The 21449-nt window shown below is 38.9% G+C and overlaps 1 protein-coding gene across 2 annotated transcripts in view; it reads left to right on the forward strand.

The window, feature by feature from the left end:
• The window catches only part of PDE4B (phosphodiesterase 4B), a 540618-nt gene that overhangs the window by 104789 nt on the left and 414380 nt on the right, over positions 1 to 21449 (forward strand). For both annotated transcript variants that reach the window (XM_045477724.1, XM_045477723.1), the window contains exon 3: positions 1421 to 1659. In XM_045477724.1, the coding sequence (XP_045333680.1) occupies positions 1421 to 1659 (239 nt within the window). The remainder of the gene's footprint in view (positions 1 to 1420; positions 1660 to 21449) is intronic.

The raw sequence follows: 21449 nt of genomic DNA on the forward strand, positions 1-21449 counted from the left end.
ACAAGAAAATGGGGGTGGTATCCCATTTCAAGTAGAGGGTGGGGCCCCTGAAAACTGTCAGACCTATTCATACCCAAATTTCCTTCATCAAAAGGTGGTTTTGTGTGGATCAGATAAGCATAAATCACTAGAATATAGGTTTCCGTGAGCATAGATACTATGCTTCCATTTGCTGTTGTATCCTTCTTAAGTAGCTCAGTGTAAAACTATAATGGGTATGCAACAAATATTTGTTGCACCAATCAAGATAGACCTTGAAACTCAACTTAGTTGTTCTTGTATGAACTAGGATAGGGATGAGTGGAATGGGAGATAAAGAACTTTTGTTTGTTTAAGCCTTTGGAGATATATTCCCGGGTTTTCCTAACTCTATTCTGAAAGGCTAGCAGGGAAGAACCTGTCTTTTTAGGGCCACAGAATGATGTTCAGGTGAGACACCTTGGTCTGGTGATAAGACTCCATTATTCCATGTTAAGATAAGAGAGTGATGGTTGCAGCTTTTGAGCTCCAAGTTGCTATCAATGGGTATTTGAGCTGGTATGAATGATACATCAGGGAGTAGCTCATTTGGGGCTCCTACTCCCAACAGTGCCAGGACCTACAGTCACCAAGAGATGTAGGGAGGACGAATAACTCTTATCAGTGGTTACAGCACAATGTGTTTATCTTCTCACAAATACTTCATTTATGTCAGCATTAGGGCATGTACTGAACACATGCAGTTCAGTTCAGGGCTGGATAAAGTATACTCTTCTTTCTCTGAACTCTTACATAATTTTACCAAAAAAAAAAAAAAAAAAAAGCAAGAAAGAAAGGAAAGAAAGACAAAAGGAAAGAAAGAAAAAGAAATCTCAACTCTGAGAAAATCTTTTATGGGAACAGGAATAAGTCAGTTCTCCATAATTATCAAGATCTTTCTGTCCTGAGATAGAAAATATTTTTACTTTAAAACCCTAAGCAAGGAAGGGTATGCCTTAGCTAATGTGGTTTTCTCCTGTGTTGCAGAATGATAACATTGATTTCCAATATATATTCAATGATAGGTTTTCATTTTAGCAAGTTAAAATAAAATGAGAAAGAAAGGAAAAAAGAAATAAAAATTTAAGAGAGAGAAAGAAGATAGAAAGCCCTCTGATCCACATGCTATAACTGGTAAATATTACCTACTGTCCTAAAAATCACCAAGAATGTGCAACTGATAGTTTATTCCAAAAGTTGAAAGTTAGCCAGCCTGCCCACTTCTTGTTTTCTCTTAAGCTTTTAATGTGAGTGTTAGATTCTGATTGTGAGATCACGAATCAGGACTTTATGAGTGACAGCTGGATCATTTAGGTTCTTATTTCACTCCACTGTGCATCATTTTAGACATTTGAATTTCATTCTCTTTTTCTTCTTTTTTCTCTCCTTGTGGTTCCTTCAGAATGTGAAAGATTATCTTGAATGTAGCTTGAGTAAATCCTACAGTTCTTCTAGTAACACACTTGGGATCGACCTCTGGAGAGGGAGAAGGTGTTGCTCAGGAAACTTACAGTTACCGCCCCTGTCCCAAAGACAGAGTGAGAGGGCAAGGACTCCCGAGGGAGATGGCATTTCCAGACCTACCACGCTACCTTTGACGACACTCCCAAGCATCGCTATTACAACCGTAAGCCAGGAGGGGTGAGTAGTCTCAAAATTAAATGTCAGTTCTAAGTTTTATTTTCTGATTATTCCAACATAATCTCCTGCTATTAAAATGTTGGGTATTTGTGAAGTAACTGAGGCTGTTGACGTTTTGAGAATTTGTTTTCCTTTGGGTAGCAAGATGAGGCCCTTTACACAGTGGAGAGATTTTCAACCTGTTAAGATTGGAAGGAGCCTATCGAGGGAGGAATGAGATAACATTTTTATTAATGTCAAGGGAAAGCAAAATTACTGCCTATGATCAGTTTTTTTAAATAACTATTCAGTGTGCATCAGTATGTTTCCATTTAGAAAAGCAAAATCATATCAGAGTACCTAAGGGAATTATGTATGTATATATGACAGGAGATATTTTTATGCTCTGCTCTACATATAATTATTCCTAGTTTCTTTTTATTCTTATACTGTTTTACTAACCTCAGTTTGTGATTATGTATGAAATAGAACACTTCATTATAAATCAAAAGAGGAATGAAAATTATACTCTGAGAGATAGATGCTTGGGCTATTTTGCAGAGTCTCTATTTGTAAATGAGGCTATCTGAATCTAGGGCTGAAAAGTTAATCAAGTACATATAATCTTATAATTGTGGTTAAAATTGCACGGTGATGCTGCTTCAGATGTGTGTTTCATCATACATTTAATAATTAGCATTTTGTTTTTTTTTCATTTTTTCCTCTACATAATTTTCAAATATTTTCCAAGAATGGCCTGCTTATGTAACATGGGGTTTTATCATTACAACGAAAAGTGTTTTCTCTATATTTTATGTAATTTTAAATTTTAAAAATATGGTGTACTTTTTGTTTAAATCATTTATCAAGGAGAAGGACTAATATTGCATCATTAAAATCTGGTTTTTATGCTGTGCTATATACCCTTGCTACTTGGTGAGCTTCCATAGTGCTGATGTGTAGCCCAGTATGTACCCATTGACTAATGCAGGGCATTTTTTAGTTGCTGGTTCTCAAATACACTAAGAATTAGATCACTGGGACTCCAGCCATTATAGTTACTGGCATGAAATGGTTCGTCAGACAGTCTGTATGTGATAGATAGAGAAGCATGGTAACATACCATAGGAAGAACGGGTTAAAAATTTGTGAAGCACTGACTTACCATCTTCTGTTGAGCTGAATTAACATTAGAATTGTCATAGCCAATCATTGAGAACTAAAATGGGCATATCACTCCCGGATCGCTTACTCAATCGCATAGCTCATGTAATTAGTCTTGGTTATGCTTCTGCAGAATTGCAGATTTGGAGTTGTAAAGAATTCCACAGATTTATTTTTCAGCAAGTTGGCACTGGTACAGTTGTACCAGTTGTTACAATTTTGAAATGCTTTCATACCAGTTGGTAAATGTATGCTTTCCTGAGTTCTCTGATTGCCCCTTCTAGCATCCCAGACTCTTTCCCAGAAGTAAATTCCTCACAATCCAGCACCTAAGGGGGTGATGACTGGCACAGCACGGATCTGGTTTTGGCAGGTGTTGGTGACATACTTTATAGGATAACAATCTGGATAAAATGTACCTTGTAAATTTTGAGTTTAACTAACTCAAGGACACCTTGAAAGTTGTGGAATTGTCCTTCCCATAGAAGTATCAAATCCTGCCTGACATTTGGGACATGATTGTCTATCTCTGTCAGTTGAGTGTATTAGTTTGTACAGTGACAGTAATAATACTCACCTCATAGGCTATTGTGAGGATTAAATATAGTAACCTCTGTAAGATACCTACCTTAGTAAAAAGCACATGTTAGGTTATCAACAAATGTTAGTTTCTGTCCCCTTGAATATTATCCAGTAAACCCTTTTGAAAACTAGAAACCATGTCTTAAGTTATCAGCAGCCTCATGCAGGGTACCAGTAATTTAAAGTGAAGTGGAAGATTTAGCCATTATCCAGGGAGTTTGTGTTGTGCAATCAGTAACACTACATATTAAGTAATTCATTCATAACATGTCTTTCATTTCAATTACCTGGATACTTTTTAATATATGAGAGAGTATCAGTCATTGACTCTACATTTATTTTTAACTGTGGGTATAAAAGCATTGCTATATATTCCTTAAAAATGCTTTCACTGGAACATGCATAGTTGCACACTGGTAGAATTGCTGGCTGAGGAATCTGATTGAAAGACATTTGATTAGAAGTGAGGAAGTCGAGCTCCAACTATCACTGTCATCAACTTGATGCAAGTTCACAGATGTCAGGGATGCAGCCTCTGACCATGTGTGGGAAAGAATTATACTTACCACTTAGAGCACTGAGAATATGGAATCAATCTCCATGTCTAAACCAGGGGTGAGAAAACTTTTGGTGAAAGGTCAGCTAATATTTTTGGCTTTGTGGGCCTTGCAGTCTTTTTCATGACTATTCAACACTACTGTTAAAGTGTGAAAGTAGCCATAGATAATGCATGATGAATAAATGTAGCCGTGTTCCAGTAACACTTAATTTATACAAACAGGTAGCAGGCTAGATTTGGCTTGCCAGTCAGTTTGATGACTCCTGACCTAGACTTAAAAAAGATCTCTAGGACATGACTCCTACTCTGGTATTGCTTTGACAGTTACAACTGGGTGAAACTTCTCTTGAGCTCCTGGTTGTTGTGCTAAATGTGCCATAGATAAGGGGCCATGTGCTAGAGATTAGATTTTTAAAGCCAATGAAGGAATTTGAGTGATGCAAATGAAAGGTAGTGCCAAGTGTATATAAGGTTAAAAAAAAAAAAAAACCCTGATATAAATTTAGCTGTTGTTTGGAGAGAGCACATTGATGACAGAACTTGGCCGTCATTGCAGGCAAAAGGCCTGGAATATAAAGACAGTGGTTTGATTTACCATAGAGAAAGAACAAATTATAAATGACCTGTGTCCAACTGAGTGAACTTGCGTCCTATTACCTTTTGGATAAGGTTCTTCATCCCACAGAAACCCAAATGGACACACAATGGAAAGATAATACCTAGTTTTCAGAGTTGTGATGAAAATTAAAGATAACATGTGATTTACACTTGAAAAAATCATAAATTAGAGCCGAGGAAGAAAGGATAGCAATAAAATATCACTCTCAATATTTTCATTAGTGAGGAAAGAGAGAATGGAAGCTGATTGGAGAAGATTCAATGAAGGAGAAGTGCTGTAATGTGGAGACTTACCTATGCTGAATGGAAGGAACCAGTAGATGGGGAGACATTGAAGATAAGAGAGATGGGCAAAGTTGGTATTGAATATACTAAGGAAGGTACAGGGGGAAAGATGAGTTTCAGACAAGATTAGAAATCTCTTCTTTTGAAATGTGTAAATCCAAGGCAGAAAAGAATGAATATATTGGAAATTACAAGAAGAGAATTAGGAGAACTTCTTTTCCAAAGATCTCTACCATCAATGTTTATCAAATATTAGAGTGCATCAGAAACCCCTTGAAGGCTTATTGAAAAACAGATTGCTGGACCCCAATCTAGAGCTGAGAGTCTGAGATAGGGCTTAGAATACATAGTTCTAACAAGTTCCCAGATGAAACTTCTGGAACTGACCTGGGGTCCACATTTTGAGAATTCTGGCCTAGATTTTCTCAATGAAGTAGGAGGTTAGGTCATTTGCTGAATATAAGGGCAGTGGTCCTTCCACTTTCCTTTCAACCAAAGGTGTACATAGTTCCAGATCACCAAGCATGAATTTTTATTTGGTGGTATTTCTTTTTTCTGTGCCACACCAACTGACCTGTGGAGCAATTGAATTCCCAGGTATTAGATAATAGTACTGCTTTAAGAATGCTCACATCTTGGAGTGCCTGGGTGGCTCAGTCAGTTAAGTGTCTGACTCTTGATTTTGGCTCAGGTCATGATCTCACAGTTGTGAGATCAAGCCCTACATCAAGCGCTGCGTTGAGTCCCACCTTGGGCATGGAGACTGGTTAAGATTCTCTCTCTCTTTCTCTTCGTCTGCCCCTCCCCTTGCTAGCATGTGCTTGTTGGTGTTCTCTCTCTCTCTCTCTCTCTCTCAAAAAAAAAAAAAGAAAGAAAAGAAAAAAGAATGCTCATATCTTAATGATGCAATGGAAATATTGTCAAGTGAATTTTCAGTTGGATAGGAAGAAGCTGCGAGATGAAAAAGTCAAGGATTCTTGTTTGAGGGTTTTCCTCATGGCGCACTTTTTCTTAAGAAGGCCTGGCTTCTCCTTTGTCATGCTCTCAAAGAAGATTATAAATATCAGTTTGCTTGTCTCCCATCTCTGTCTGCCTGAGGGCTGTGCTTTGCTTCTCTAAATGTTTCAGTTGTGAACAGGATGATTCTATTGGGAATCTATTAACTTAGGTGTAATATCCTTAATGTTCACTGTCCCAACTTTTACCTCCACTGGGGAGAGTGGTGCCATTTCCCTGTTGCTGTGTGGAGGGCTGGAAGCCATTTCAAGTGTTCTCGTTATCACAGAGGGGGAAAGTGGTCAGTCTGCTGAGGTGGTGACTCAGAAACACAGGATGTGCTTTATTGTTCCTACTCTGTGCCACAAGTTTACAGTCTGATGAGGTTTTCAATAAAAATATTTTATATTTTTTAGCTGCTTCTCCAGTATAGATCCTAAAGCCCCATTTTAGAGATCAAAATGCCCACAGATGCTGCATGCAAATGCCATAGATTCAACAAAAGGTGGTATGAGGATGGGAAATTGACGACACACACATCTGTTTAGCTCCCACTAGGTTTTACCACCCACTCAAATACTTTGACTACAGAAACTGTGTTTGTGACTTGTGCATTGAGCACTGCAATCTACATGTCAGCAATACACAAAGCCCCCTTCCCTTGGGTCCCCATGGCAGGTATGTGAGATAATGGACAATGGTATACAAACTCAAGCATCATCCCTCCACACTTCATTGCATATGTATTTTACCAGTCAGGTCAAAATTATATTGGAATATAGAAGTGCAGGCTTTATGTAGAAAGTACTTAGGATCTAGTCTCTAGGATTATGATAATTGGTGTATGGCTTTACAGAATAGATAGTATTCTCACTATGATACACCATAGTATACAATGTCCTTTCCGTCTCCTCTTTTATTTAAATTTAATTCCACAACAACCCTGTGAGGTGGGCATTATTTCTTAAGGTAAAGCAAAAACAAAAATGATTTCAAATAAAGTATAATCATTGGAATAAAAGGTTTCATAATACAGAAAGAATTGATTTTGAAGTTTGATGGCTGACAGCTTTCAATTCCCTACCTCTCCCCTTTGCCTCACATCTAGGAAAGAGAAGAAAATATGGAACCACGCCCTTGACCATAATAAAACGCTATGTCACTTTCCACCTCCTTCTAAACTTTGTTTCTCTTTAGATAGAACCTGAGGTCTTCTCCTTGGGGAATTCTTTCACTGTTTACTATGTGAATAGTAAACTTTATTTCTTAGATGTTATTCCTATGTGTTATCCAGCCTGATATCCATAAATTCCTGGGCAGAAGGAGCCCAGCTTCCAGCAGGGGATACTAGATACCCAGATAAAACAGGTTTCTTAGTTTTATACAAGGTAATGGTGTTTTATTCCTTCAAACTTGTCATTTCAGACAGCAACAAAAAAGTATTGTGATTAACTCATGGCCAAGAACTGAAAGAGAAACAAGACATGGTCTCTGCCCTTCCCTTTAGTGGTTATAGCCTCATAATAGAGGAAGATGTAAATTTAAAAATCACAAAGTAATGTCAGAGGTAGTATGTACAACTTACTGTGGGAATGGAGAAGAGTGAATGGCTGTTTTTTCTGGTTTGAACAGTATGTGTGTAGAGACATAAAAGTGCAAAAGAGGATGGAATGTTGAAGGAACTATATTCAGCTTTATTTGGCTGGAGAACAGGGTGAGTGTGCTGAGATGTGGTTGTCAAGGCCCTTGAAGGCTCTGCTGGTCCATTATCCTGAGGATATTGGCAAGCTATTGAATGGCTTTCAGAAATGAAATAAAAGAAGAATGTTTCTATTTCAACAGTTAACTTCAATGGAGGTGTGGAAGATAGATTGGAATCGAGACAGAAAAGTAATTTAGAAGGACACTGCTTATGTCCAAGTGAATGGTGATGATGGCTGAGTCAGAACAAAGGCAAGGAAAATGGTCAGAGTGTAGCAGGATGCTCGCACAGAGAATCATGACATCGAGACTTTTCTTTCCAGGAAGCAACTTTATTCATGCCGGCACAGCTCAGTTGGGTTCATACCAAACTGAGCCCCAAATGCCACATGGCATAGTTTTTTTTACATTTCCTATTTCTTTGTGTCCCGTATATGGTAACACGCAAACATGCAGTCTGATTAAGTGGTCTTATGTTACAAGGTCATGAGGGATGTTGTCATGTATGCGTATAGCCTGGTTGCCTTGAGGGTTTTTTTTTGTTTTTGTTTTTGTTTTCATTTCTTAGGGAGGGGACCTTACCACAAGAGGAGGACAAAATGTATTAGGTACTGTTCTAGGAGGTGGGATATAAGGTGAAAAAGGGCAGAGAAATTCTATTTTTATGAAGTTTGCATTCTAATGGGTGTGTGAGAGAGAACTCCCTAATATCCATTTTTCCTTCTCTCCAACTGTCAGAAAAGTCCAGAGTTATAACCGAGCACATGGCTACCCAGGAAATAGACTGTACCTTTCAGACTTTCTTGCAGGTTTCTCTTAGTCTAGGTAGAACCTAGGTTCTGGCCAGAACATGCCCTTAAAATAAAGAGGCATCCTTCTCCTTCCACTGTCCCCTTTGCTACTAGGTCAGAATGGGTATGCAGTGGTGGGATTTCTTGTACTGCGTGGCCCAGGTAAAACCACAGGGCTGATGGAGCAGCAAAACAAAGGGCCCTGAGCATGTGACAACTTCCTGGAAGCTTCCACACCAGACTAATGTGAAGCAGAATAAAATTCTGTTGTGGTTTTGGGTTTCTGTCTGCTATAGTAGCTGAACCTGTTTTGTAAGTAATACTGGGAGAGACAGATGATTATAGTTGAGGTTAAGCATAAAGGGGATGCCCAGATCATGAATCCCACAAAGCAGTCATCTAAAAATATAAATAAAATAGAGAGGCGCCTTGGTGGCTCAGGCGGTTGAGCGGCTGACTTAGGCTCAGGTCATGATCTCGCCGTCCGTGAGTTCGAGCCCCGCGTCAGGCTCTGTGCTGACAGCTCGGAGCCTGGAGCCTGTTTCGGATTCTGTGTCTCCCTCTCTCTGACCCTCCCCTGTACATGCTCTGTCTCTCTCTGTCTCAAAAATAAACGTTAAAAAAAAATTAAAAAAAAAATGATAAAAATATAAATAAAATAGATAAGTAAGTTATATATAGCTGAATCTGTTAAGCTTAACATACTTTATTATTATTCAAAATATTATTATTCTATTAGTATCTACTATTATTCTAGTAATAGTATTATCCAAATACTATTATTTGAATAATAGTATTATTCAAAATACTTTGCATGTAAGGAAGAGGTTTACAGAATGCCCAAGCTAGTCATTCGCTTGCTCCTCAGACAAGAGAGACCCACCTGTGCAAGGAATTTACACTCGGGTGTGCCAGCCAGTGTGATGAACGGGAGACTAACAGCTGAATATCTCTTCACTGTGTCTTCTTCTCATCTGATGTACTTCATTATGTCATCTTACTATCTGTTGTACTTATTAATCCTATCTCAAATAAACTTGTTAATTAATAGATAAAGACATGAGTCTGTCGAAGTACAAGCTGATTACAGTAGTGATTGTAATAACAGAAAACTATAGACTGAAAACACGTGATGAAGGAAGCAAACAGGGTGATGTGATAGAGTAACTGTGAGCTACTGAGCAAAGGAATGATACTTTAGATGAGGTAGTTAGGAAGACCACTAAGAAGAGACAATGTTTGATTGATACCCAAATGATAAAAACCAGGCGATTTGCGAAAAGTATGTGGGTGTGTGTGTGTGGGTGTGTGTGTGTGCTTTATAGGCAAAAGGACTAAAAATATAAATGCCCTGAGGTGGGAAAGGGCCCAGTGTGTTTGAATAGGAGAAAGGAGGCCAGTGTGGCTAGAGCACAAAAGGCAAGGGGCAAGAAGAGTAAGACTGGGATTTGGGAGACAGGGAGCAGCTAGATCGCCTGGACATTTATGGGCAATAGTAAGGAACTTTATCGTATTTTGAGAGCAATGGGAAGCTATTACAATGTTTTAAACAAAAATGTGACATGAACTGACTTTCCAAATGTGGTGTTTTGGAAATGGGTATATAGGTAATGGGTACAATAATGAATTGTAGTGGAAGCAGTAACTATTGCAGAAAGGTGATCCAGAACAGGGTGATGCCAGAGTAGATGGAGAGAAGTGAAAGAATTTGTGTTGTTTAGGAGACTGAGAGGGCTTGCTATGGAATGCATGTCGAAGTCTGGGAAAGGGAGGAGTCAAGCCCCAATGCTGTCCTTTTTGCTTGAGCAGCTGGGTCAACAGTGGTGCCCCATTTGTTGAAACTGGAAACACCTGGGGAATGATTTTTAGGGGGTAAATCAAACGACCTGTTTTATTTCAGGAGAATTCTGGCAAAAATTTCCAAGGGATCTCTTATGGGCCATTGGTCCCATAGCCGAACCAGGCTCTTTAATTGATTACAGCAATGGTGAGCCATCAAAGAGGCTGGCCCTGGGTGCCATCAGGGGAGTGTTACACTCTAAATAGTACATTATATATCATTAACCTAGTCATTGTTATTTTGACCGAGAATCAGTACCTGGCTTCCAGTTGTCCCTGGGATGAGCAAGGAACTCTTCCAGTTCAGCTGTAATATAACTTTGTGTTACACACGCACCCCTTCTTAATTATACACTGCTCATCATCATTCCTTTTCCTGAATCTTTTGCACCATTTACAGAACAACAACGAAAGCAAAAATACAAATACTAGGGGCTCCTGGGTGGCTCAGTTGGTTAAGTATCCACTTCAGCTCAGGTCATGATCTCACAGTTCAGAGTTCAAGCTCCTCATCAGGCTCTGTGCTGATAGGACTGAGCGTGCTTCAGATCCTCTGTCCACCCCCCTCCGCCTCTCCCCTGCTCACATGCTGTCTCTCAAAAATAAATAAACGTTAAAAAATACAAATACTAGGATATTAATTATTTGTTTCATCCAACAGGGTCTAGATATTGCTTTAAATAGTTCAGTTTTCCAAATATCCAGCACAGATATGTTTGGAATCATGCGCATGTTCATCAACCCTTTTCCTTTTTTTCATCACCAAAATATGAATTTCATGTAAGGTGTCAATAGGTTAATTTAATATAAAGATTAATTGGTTGTCAGGTAAATCTAGTTCCTCCTCTGGCCAATCAGTTTCCATTGGAAGGACATTTGGGAGTTTTAATTTAATTTCCCAATATACTTGATCATTGATATCAATGTTATGATAGTTTTTATTTATTTATTTACTTATTTGTTTATTTTTAATTTATATCCAAGTTAGTTAGCATATAGTGCAATAATGATTTCAGTAGTTTCCAGTGATTCATCCCCTATATATAACCCAGTGCTCACCTCAACAAGCATCTTCCTTAATGCTCCTTACCCATTTAGCCTATCCCCCCACAAAAGCCCCTACAGCAACCCTCAGTTTGTTGTCTGTATTTAAGAGTCTCTTCTATTTAGTCCCCCTCACTGTTTTTGTATTATTTTTGTTTCCCTTTCCTTATGTTCATCTGTTTTGTATCTTAAATTCCACATATGAATGAAGTCATATGATATTTGTCTTTCTCTGACTAATTTCGCTTAGCATAATACCCTCTAGGTCCATCCACGTTGTTGCAAATGGCAAGATGTCATTCTTTTTGGTTGCTGAGTAATACTCCATTTATATATATACCACATCTTTATCCATTCATCTGTCGATGGACATTTGAGCTCTTTCCATATTTTGACTATTGTTGATAGTGCTGCTATAAACATTAAGGTGTATGTGCCCCTTCAAAACAGCATACCTGTATCCCTTGGGTATATACCTAGTAATTGCTGGGCTGCAGGGTAGTTCTATTTTTAATTTTTTGAGGAACCTCCATACTGTTTTCCAGAGTAGCTGTACCAGTTTGCATTCCCAGCAGAAGTGCAAAAGAGATCCTCTTTCTCTGCATCCTCACCAACATCTGTTGTTGCCTGAGTTGTTAATTTTAACCATTTTGACTGGTTTGAGGTGGTATCTCATTGTGGTTTTAATTTGTATTTCCCTGATGATGAGCGAAGTTGAGCATTTTTTCATGTGTTCATTAGCCATCTGGGTGTCTTCTTTGGAGAAGTGTCTATTCTGTCTTTTGCCCATTTCCTCGCTGGATTATTTTTTTGGGGGGTGTTGAGTTTGATAAGTTCTTTATAGATTTTGGATACTAACCCTTTATCTGATATATTATTTGCAAATATCTTCTCCCAATCTGTCAGTTGCCTTTTAGTTTTGCTGATTGTTTCCTTCACTGTGAAGAAGGTTTTTTTTAATCTTGATGAGGTCCCAATAGTTCATTTTTGGTTTTGTTTCCCTTGCCTCCAGAAACATATTGAGTAAGAAGTTGCTACAGCTGAGGTCAAAGAGGTTTTAGCCTGCTTTCTCCTCAACAATTTTGATGTCTTCCTGTCTTATGTTTAGGTCTTTCATCCATTTTGAGTTTATTTTTGTGTATGGTGTAAGAAAGTGGTCCAGGTACATTTTTTTTTTCTATGTCACTGTCCAGTTTTCCCAACACCATTTGCTGAAGAGAGACTATCTTTTGTTATGATACTTTTAAAAAAATCAAATTATTTTTACTAATGACTTCATTATTATACTAAATAGTATTTACATTATGAATTAAGCTAAGATCATTACAGAATGTCAGTTAGAATTAACTTCCCAGCAGAAGTATCCCTTGCCTACATAACAAATTGTCATGGATTGGAGTATTAATTTAAGGGTCAGATCTCAGTAAGTTCTGATTTCAAGTCTCTTATCAGCATAATCATATGCCTGTTTCATACTATAAGATTGCACTGATTAAGGTTGCCAGTAGACCTTATGTTTAAGTGATACCTATTTCCCTTAATCTGTAAAATTCTAGTTAATTGTTATACATTTCCAATTCTGACTAACTGTACTATTTGGATATGTTTGCTTTTTGTTATGCATAGGGAGTTGGCAGTTAGTAAGCACCTAAGCAAACTATGTTCTCCATTTAAGAATTGTATTCCTTGTACTTTTGCTACCAATACCCTAGGCCATAGTCCTTTAGATACTTCTGATTCCATTTGGAGGAACATACTTAACAGTCTCTCTTTGGTCAGAATGCATCCTGCTTCCCATATTTGTACTCTAGTAGGTTAACTATCTATTAAATTTTTATCCATTTTTATAAAGCTGTGCTATTTGTCCAGGCCACTTGCCACTTTTTTCCTTGATCCTGAAACAACATTCCTTTTAAGCAGCAAGTACAGGCCAATACATCTTTTTCCTTAGTATGACTCTTTGTATTAGGGTCAAATTTGGCTTGTCCTGTAGCTTCTAGGTGTGTGTCAGCTTTCCCAGTATTTATTTAGAGCATTTTGGCCAGGACTAGTTCCTTTAACAAACATGTTATTATCATGGAATGTGTATTGCTTAACTACAGGTTGAATATATATTTTGGAACCAAAATATGTGGGGAATTTGAGTTCCCCATTTAGGTAGTAGTAACCTCCAGATATATTTTGTTTGAGTATGTGCATTTTTAGGTGAAGGCCCAATAAGTTCTAAGATTTTTCAGATGTCAAGAATTATGGTTCTAGGATACTTTTTATTACCTTTATTGATGGTCTTCCAGTCACTCATTGGATCACTCGTTTCTGAAATATTTGTTTCCATATTATTTTCCAAGATTGAGAGTATAGGAGGAATATATTTATTTTTAAAAATGATGCCTTTGGGGCATTGTCAAGCAATGGAAAATATTAGTCTAGCTCAAGAGCAAGATTAGGTGTAGAAATATAGATTTGTAAGTCTTGAGAGATAAAATGATAGTTGAATTTTTTATAGATAGGGAAATGGAATCCCCAAAGGAGTTTCTAGAATGAGAAAAGGACCACATCTGAAAGGAGGGGGAAGACAAAGAATGAATGAAGACAATGGAACATGAGCAGCCCTCACAATACAGGAATAAGGAGACCTGAGTTAGGAAAAGTGGAGCAGTTAAGGTTTTCATGCTGCAGATAAGTCAAATAAAATAAGGGCAAGGAGTGTGAACTGAGTTTTGAATTGATGATTTCCCATTACTCTACTTTCGGCTCTATGAATATAGTGGTCAAGGTTCCAAAATGGGGGACACTCCTACGAGGAAACACATTAAGAGTACCACTATACTTAAAGCTATAGCTGCTATCTGGTCACTTTGGTTTCCTTTTGCCAGTAGACCAGTAAGCAAAAAAAAAAGAAGTTGCTATATTGACAGGGTTAATGGACTCTAATCATCAAGAGAATGTAAAGCTATTGTTAACTAATGGAGATAGGAAGCACAAATACCCCAAACAAGTCACAGAGTAATGGTGAACAAGGCCACTTCTACTTCTACACTTGGTTCCCTGACACATATATTCTCCTACCTGAGGCTATATAACCATGTAACTGTGATTGGTTTAAAGTGTATACCTCCCTAAAGGATAATGTCTCATCTTACAGTGGTGTCTCTCCACAATGTCACTTCAGTTGCAACTTTGAGTCCATTACATTCCTTTATAATGGAACTCCTAGATGCTATGGTGGTAGTAGGATCAGTGTACCTCTCGGTTATTTCCCCTCCACCATTTCTTCTTTGCTGTAAAGTGATCCCTTAGTCCAAGTTGATATTATATGTGATTCCAGTTTGGTCCTCATACACTTTGAATCCTTGGGTAGTGGGCTAGCTGAGATCTTGAGGGTGAGAAAGGTAAGCCCAGACCAAGGATGTATGTTTGACATGACTAGATTAAATACAGCTTTTTCCTGAGTGAAGAGTTTCCTATGTAATCAATTTGCTACCAAGTGGCAGATTGGTCTCCTTGAGGGATGACCTCTGCATTGCTCTCTGTTGCTGGCAGGCCCAATATTAAGGAGCAGTAGTTGCTAGATAAGCTTTCAAGAAGTGGAGTCCATTATGCTGTTAGGTCCATTCATATTCTCCATCTCTACCACTCTAGCTACTCTGTACCACTGATGAGTCTTCAGGGCGGCCAAGTACAGAGACTGGCTGACATTTACTGGCCAAGTCATCCTTGATGTTCGTAAAGTTTATTCTGCATTGGATTCTCTGGTTGGCATGAACATGCCACAGGACAGTCTCCATGCTTGGTGCCCACTCCCATAAGCCCATCACAAGCATCTTACTCAGACCTTCTTATACCTAGTTTTCAAATCATGCTTGTTCCAGGGTCCTGACCAGTCAGCCAAGTCATTAGACCATATATCCCAATGCCAGGCCACTTCTCTTTTTTTTCCCTAATTGCTATTTTTCAGGACTACTCTGCAGTGCAAAAGCAATTTATTTTCGCTTACACCCACATACTGGACCCCAGTCATCTATAAATATTAGACTTTTCCCTTCCTCATCAACAGGTCACAGAAAACCCTCCATGAGTACATAGGTATGAAATAAGGGAGAAGCATTGCTGCAGCAGTGGCAGATGACATGAGAACTAGGGACATATATTTGTCCAGTTCTCTTATACTCTCTGGACCTACTCAAATTTGATCCCAGTTGTGTCACATCCATATTATGGTGGATTGCTGCTGGGGTCACCTGACCTTATGATTTGTTGGGTCTGTTAGCATCACTGGTATGCTGGGAAATGTTCAAAATAATCATCTCTGAAAACTACCACCCTGGTTTGTAGCATTTGCTGTTTTGTGGTATAAATATTCCCACCATGGCTGATTTCAAGCTGCCAAAATGATGTCACAGAATGTAGACTTGGGGAGAGCTGTGCTGGTATAAACCATCTCTAGCACATCACCATATCCAACCAGTGATAGAGGCTCTGGCCACTGAATATCACTTGGGGTCCAATGTTTTGATCCTGTTTTGTTTTTTTTTTTTAATTTTTTTTCAACGTTTATTTATTTTTGGGACAGAGAGAGACAGAACATGAACGGGGGAGGGTCAGAGAGAGAGGGAGACACAGAATCGGAAACAGGCTCCAGGCTCTGAGCCATCAGCCCAGAGCCCGACGCGGGGCTCGAACTCACGGACCGCGAGATCGTGACCTGGCTGAAGTCGGATGCTTAACCGACTGCGCCACCCAGGCGCCCCATTTGATCCTGTTTTTACTGAGGCCCAAGGTCTTGCTAGGAATTGTTTGTCAGTAGTTTTTACTTTTCCACCACAGATGTCATAGCCTTTCTCTAGAATCCTACGAATATGTACTATACATAATATATTTTGCCAACACAAATAAGTCTAGTACTATGAATGATGTGGACCAAGCAATAATCCTGGACCTTATGCAGAACCTTTCCTTGCTCTGGGCTCCACTCAAGGCTAACAGCTTTCTAAATCATCTGACAAATAGGTTATAGCAGTATTTTCAAGTGTGTTGGTTATATGCTGCCTCTCAGACCTAAAGAAGACTGTCAAGCGTTCTGATTCTTTTTTAGTGTTAGGAGTTGCAAAATAATAACTTATGTCTTACTTTTGAATATTCTAGGATGCTTAGAACACTGGACCCCTAGAAACTTTACCTGTGTGGCAGGGTCCTAAATCTTTCTGGGTTTTGTCTCCATCTGGAACATGAATGTCCAGCATACTTGCTACTTCCTACTCATTAGGTATGACTGACATGACATCATCAATATAGTTGGCCAGTGTGATGATCTGTAGAATGTTCAAATGACTGAAGGTTCTTCTGACAATATGATAACAGAGAGCAAGAGAATTGACATAGCCCTGGGGCAAGACTGTAAATGCACTGTTGTCTGTCCATGTGAATGTGAGCTTCTTCTCATTCTTCTTCCTTAATAAGAATGAAAAAGAAAACATTTGTCAGTTCAATAGTGGCATATTGAGTAGTCAAGATTATTAATCTGCTCTGATAAATATACCACATCTGGTAAAGCAGCTGCAATTGAGGTGAACGCTTGGTTAACTTGTGGTAGTCTATTATAATCTTCTGTAGATTATTTAGTTTCCACAGGGACAAGACTAGTATCTTTATAGGGCCCTATTTGGGACCACCACCACTCCTATATCCTTTAAGATTTTGAGGGTGGCACTGGTTTTTGCCATGCCTTTGAGATGGTGTTATTGGTTAAATTGTATCCTCCAAAAGATGTATTGAATCCTAATCTCTTGCACCTGTGAATGTGACCTTATTTTGAAATAGGGTCATTGCACATGTAATTAGTTAAGATGAGGTCATACTTGAGGAGGGTGGGCCCTTAATTTAATATGACAGGTATCTTTATAGGAAGAGGGAAATTTAGACACAGATACAGATACACAGGGAAGATACGTAGAGGGAAGATGGAAGAAGGCAAAGATTGGAGTTATTTTGCCACAAGCCAAGGAATGCCTGGGGGCTGCCAGAGCTGGGGTACCTGGAAGCCCTTAGAGGCTTTGGAGGGAGAATAGCCCTACTGACATCTTGGTTTCAGACTTCTAGCCTTCAGAAATCTGAGAGAATAAATTTCTGCTGTTTAAAACCACTCAGTTTGTGGTACTTTATTATAGCAGACATAGAAAACTAATACAGATTATTATACAGATATAAATATTTTTTTAAAAATATTATCCTCCTGGAGGGAGGGTAGGAATACTTTCAGGATCTTCCTCATGGCCTTCCTACAACAACGTTCAGGGAATGAAGTTAGATTTCTGCCAATTGCTAAGTATATTCATTCCAATTCCATGTTTGGAAACCAGGGAAATGACCATCAGTACCCACTGTAAGACATGCTTGGGACTCAGTTTCTTTGCCGACTTCCACATACCTCTACTCTTAATGGGAAGGTCATGATGGTATTTGGGGTATTTGGCTCTCAGTTCGATCTGTATTCAATAGTTTTGAAAGACCTGAGTAATCCACAGAGCTATCTGTGGTGTTACAGGATTTTTTTTTTCTTTAGCTGGTATGTTCTGGGTCAGAGAACTGGGCATATGAACATAGCTCTTCATTGGGGGTGGCTGACCTCAAACTTTTGCTCATGTATTCTTGATCCCCATTGCAGTATGTGTGTGTATATGTATGTATACGTGCATGTATATGTATACACCTTTTTTGGCTGCCTATCTGTCTTGCTGCTAGGGATGAAATGTTTTATGAGCCATTTCCATAAATTTCTGTGGGTCAGGTGTTGCTGACTCATTCTGAACTTGTAACAGTTTCTAGTAATTGTGTCCACCTTCTTTCTAAGGGGTATATGCTGCCACCTGACCTCTGCTATTCTTGGATTCTGTCATCCCCAGTGCTATTAGGGAATGCAGTACTAACTTGTATCTCCTGTCGCTATTCCCAGTCTATTAAATGATGTGATGTGTCTCAAACCTCTCTGCCTTGATATAGGGAGTGTCTTCTGTTCCTCCCCAAGGAACATGGTCAGCCACACGGTTCTTTATCTTCTAGAGTGGACCTTATGCATGCTTCTCTGAGCTTTGAAACCCTTCCTCCATACCTTGATACAGCAATTGTGGCTTCTCTATTTTGTTTAATATACGCCTTTGCTTTTTTCAAGTATTCGGGGCCATTCCAACAGCCTATTACAACTGGCACCAGGACCTTTTCTAGGGTATGAAATCTTGTATCACCACCATATTGACAACTCTCCCTAATCCAGCTTTATATCCTGTTTCCTCTTGACCTAGCAACCAGGAACTATTCCTGTTTCCTGATGGTAGCATATCCAGCTTGGGATCTTTTTAGGCATAGTCTGTTTCTTTTGCTTCAGCTGGCTCAGCACTTTCTGAATCAGGTTATGCTGAGATTTGACTCTAATTATGAGCCAAGAGAGGTGGTAGGATAAATCATGAAAAGGACAAGGAATACCTTCTAGGGCACTTGCCTCATTTGAGGCCTTTGTAGAATTTCAAGCATGTGTGTGTGTATCTAGTTCTATCTTCTGATAAGGGGAAGGGGGGCTAGCCATTTCGTCAGACCCATAGAACTCAGAATTTGAGGACTCAAGATTTGAGAAGTTTAACTGTGTCTATACAGATAACTCCTTCCAAGTGTTAGGGTCCCATTCCTTTCCTTTTAAGGCCCTGAGTTTGTGCAAGAGACTTGCCTAGGCTGGAATTCAACCTTTCCTGAGGCTCTGCTAACAATTAAGTCCTGTCCCTGGGAACACTTCTGGTGTCACTGTCTTAGATTGGGTTCCTTGGAACAAGTCTGAGATAAGGATTCTTGTTTAAGTGACTTATTGGGAATGTGCTCTCAGGAGAAGGGAAGTGAGGGAAACAGAATAGGACAGGGAGAAAATGGCAAGCATGAATGTGATCTCAGTAGAGACTAGCTGCAGTCTGATCCCACAAGATACTCTAGGGCACAAATGATGTGACAAAGCTAGTCTCACATTGGGTCAAGCAGGTGGCCCTTTGTATTCCATGCCAGCAGATCATTAGCCAACTAAACCCCAGTTGAGGGTGGGAAGAGGTGTAGCCTCTCAAGCAAGGTGCTTGCACTTGATCCAGGGCAATACTCTGTATTGTAATCTCCAACAATCATGACAAATGGGACAGGGATATACCAGCCAAAGGAGGGGATATGGGCAGACATCAAGAGCATCCACCACAACAATGTAGAGCTATTATAAACTGCAATGATCAGCAAATTCGTTGAGTTATTCTACATCCAAGGTCAAAAATGTATTTCTTTAAACTGTCTGGAAATCTGCTGTAGGCTTGGGTAGGAAGGTTGTATTTATTTTCCCTTCTTTTAAGTGGAATTATACTCAACCGCCACTGATTATAAAACCCAAGTGTTTTAATTCACCAGCTTTGACTAGGGACCCTCTTGCAAATGAGATCTCCCTTCCTGGTCTGCTGTCAACTCTTAGAAACAGAACTGAAATTGGGAATGTTATTTCTCACTATGACCTTGGTTTATTTCATCAATTTTTCTCTCCCCTTTTTGCCTTTATTTTTACTATATAATGATTGGAGTGAGAGATTATGAGAATAAGTTCTTTCAGATACATTTTCCCATTTGGAATGGCCTTTTTGCTTTCCATGTGCAAGTGAAAATGTGCCTATACTAGTATACACTATTTCTGAAAAGGGGACAAAAAGTTAAGACGGAAAAGAGGAAAAGGATAATCCAAAAGTCGGGTACCAATGACTGAGAATGAGATTTTAATTTCCTATTTTTTTAGTATGAGTTTGGGAATTTATGTTTTTTTCCAGGAAAAGAAAGAAAGAAAGAAAGAAAGAAAGAAAGAAAGAAAGAAAGAAAGAAAGAAAGAAAGAAAGAAAAGGAAGGAAAAGAAAAAAGAAAGAAAAGAGAAAAGAAAATATAAAAGAAAAGAAAAAAGAAAAGAAAAGTATAATTTGAGCTTAGGGCTTCAGTGTTCTTGAAGGGTGTGGAAATAAGTCATTGTCTTCCCAGTTGACAAAAAGCAAGATATGATTAGGACCATCCTGTTCTTCTTTATTCCCCCAAAGCTCTGAGAACACTGGAATAAGTAGCCTGTGCTTCATAAACACCAGAAAAATGGTGATGCAGGCTATAGTCCTTTGAACACTGAAAATCCACATAAAAATCAGGTATTATGGTTGCTTTAAATTAGCCCCTCCAAAGTCTGCACTAAAGTTTCCTTCATGTTGTATCCTATTTCACCCCATACATAAATCCCGTGTTCTAGTCTGAGATCCTTCCTCCCACTTGTTGCAATTCCCTTTTTATTTTCTCCTCCTTAGGTATCAAAATCTTACCCATAATTAATTCTTTGAATCCCCTCTGTAGGAAACAAATTCTGATATTCCAAGATTTGGCAACAGAGGGTGCATCTCCCTGTGGGGAAAACTATGACAGAAACCTGTGGGCTCCCCTCTTGTCTACTGGGATTCTCCTTCCTCAAGGGAACTCCTTTTCTTAGGACGGTGTCCTCAAAGTGTGGTTGCCAAGCTAGGGTATTAGCGTCCCTAAAGAGTTTGTTAAAATGAAAATTATTGGCTCCAACTCAGTCCTGTTAAATTAGCAACTCTGGGTATGAGGCCCACAATCTGTGTTTTAATAAACCTTTCTGGTAATTCTGAGGCCTGCTGAAGTTGAAGAGTCTCACTCTCTGAGGGAATCTCTTACTGATCACCTTTGATACCCTTTTTCTGGCCTCAGAGAGTGGTCCCCCATTTAACACTCAAGCCTAATAAATCCTTGATTGCCATGGCACATTTGGAACACTTAAACTAACTTTCCGAACGGTTTGTCCATAATAAAAGGAAAATGAATTTCTAGAGTAAAATATAATGAGATACAATGATTCATAAAATATGGAAATGTGTTATAGTGGTTAAAAGCACTAGTTTTATAGTCAAACTAGACTTTGAATCCAGCTTGTTACTTAATCCTGTTGGTATTAAGGCTCTGCATCTGTTAAATGATAATAATAATACCTACCTTTTAAAGCTGTTGTAAAAATTAAGTGAGATGATGAAGGGAAAGCAGTTAGCAAAGCACCTGACCCATACAAGGCATTCAATAAATGGTAATAAATTATATTTTGCTTACTCATCATCAGTACCCCGGCCCCATTTGCAATGGATCTCAGCAATGAGCTCTCAGGCCACTTCCACAGGGCATGG

Source organism: Leopardus geoffroyi, chromosome C1, assembly GCF_018350155.1.
Source record: "Leopardus geoffroyi isolate Oge1 chromosome C1, O.geoffroyi_Oge1_pat1.0, whole genome shotgun sequence".
NCBI lineage: Eukaryota > Metazoa > Chordata > Mammalia > Carnivora > Felidae > Leopardus > Leopardus geoffroyi.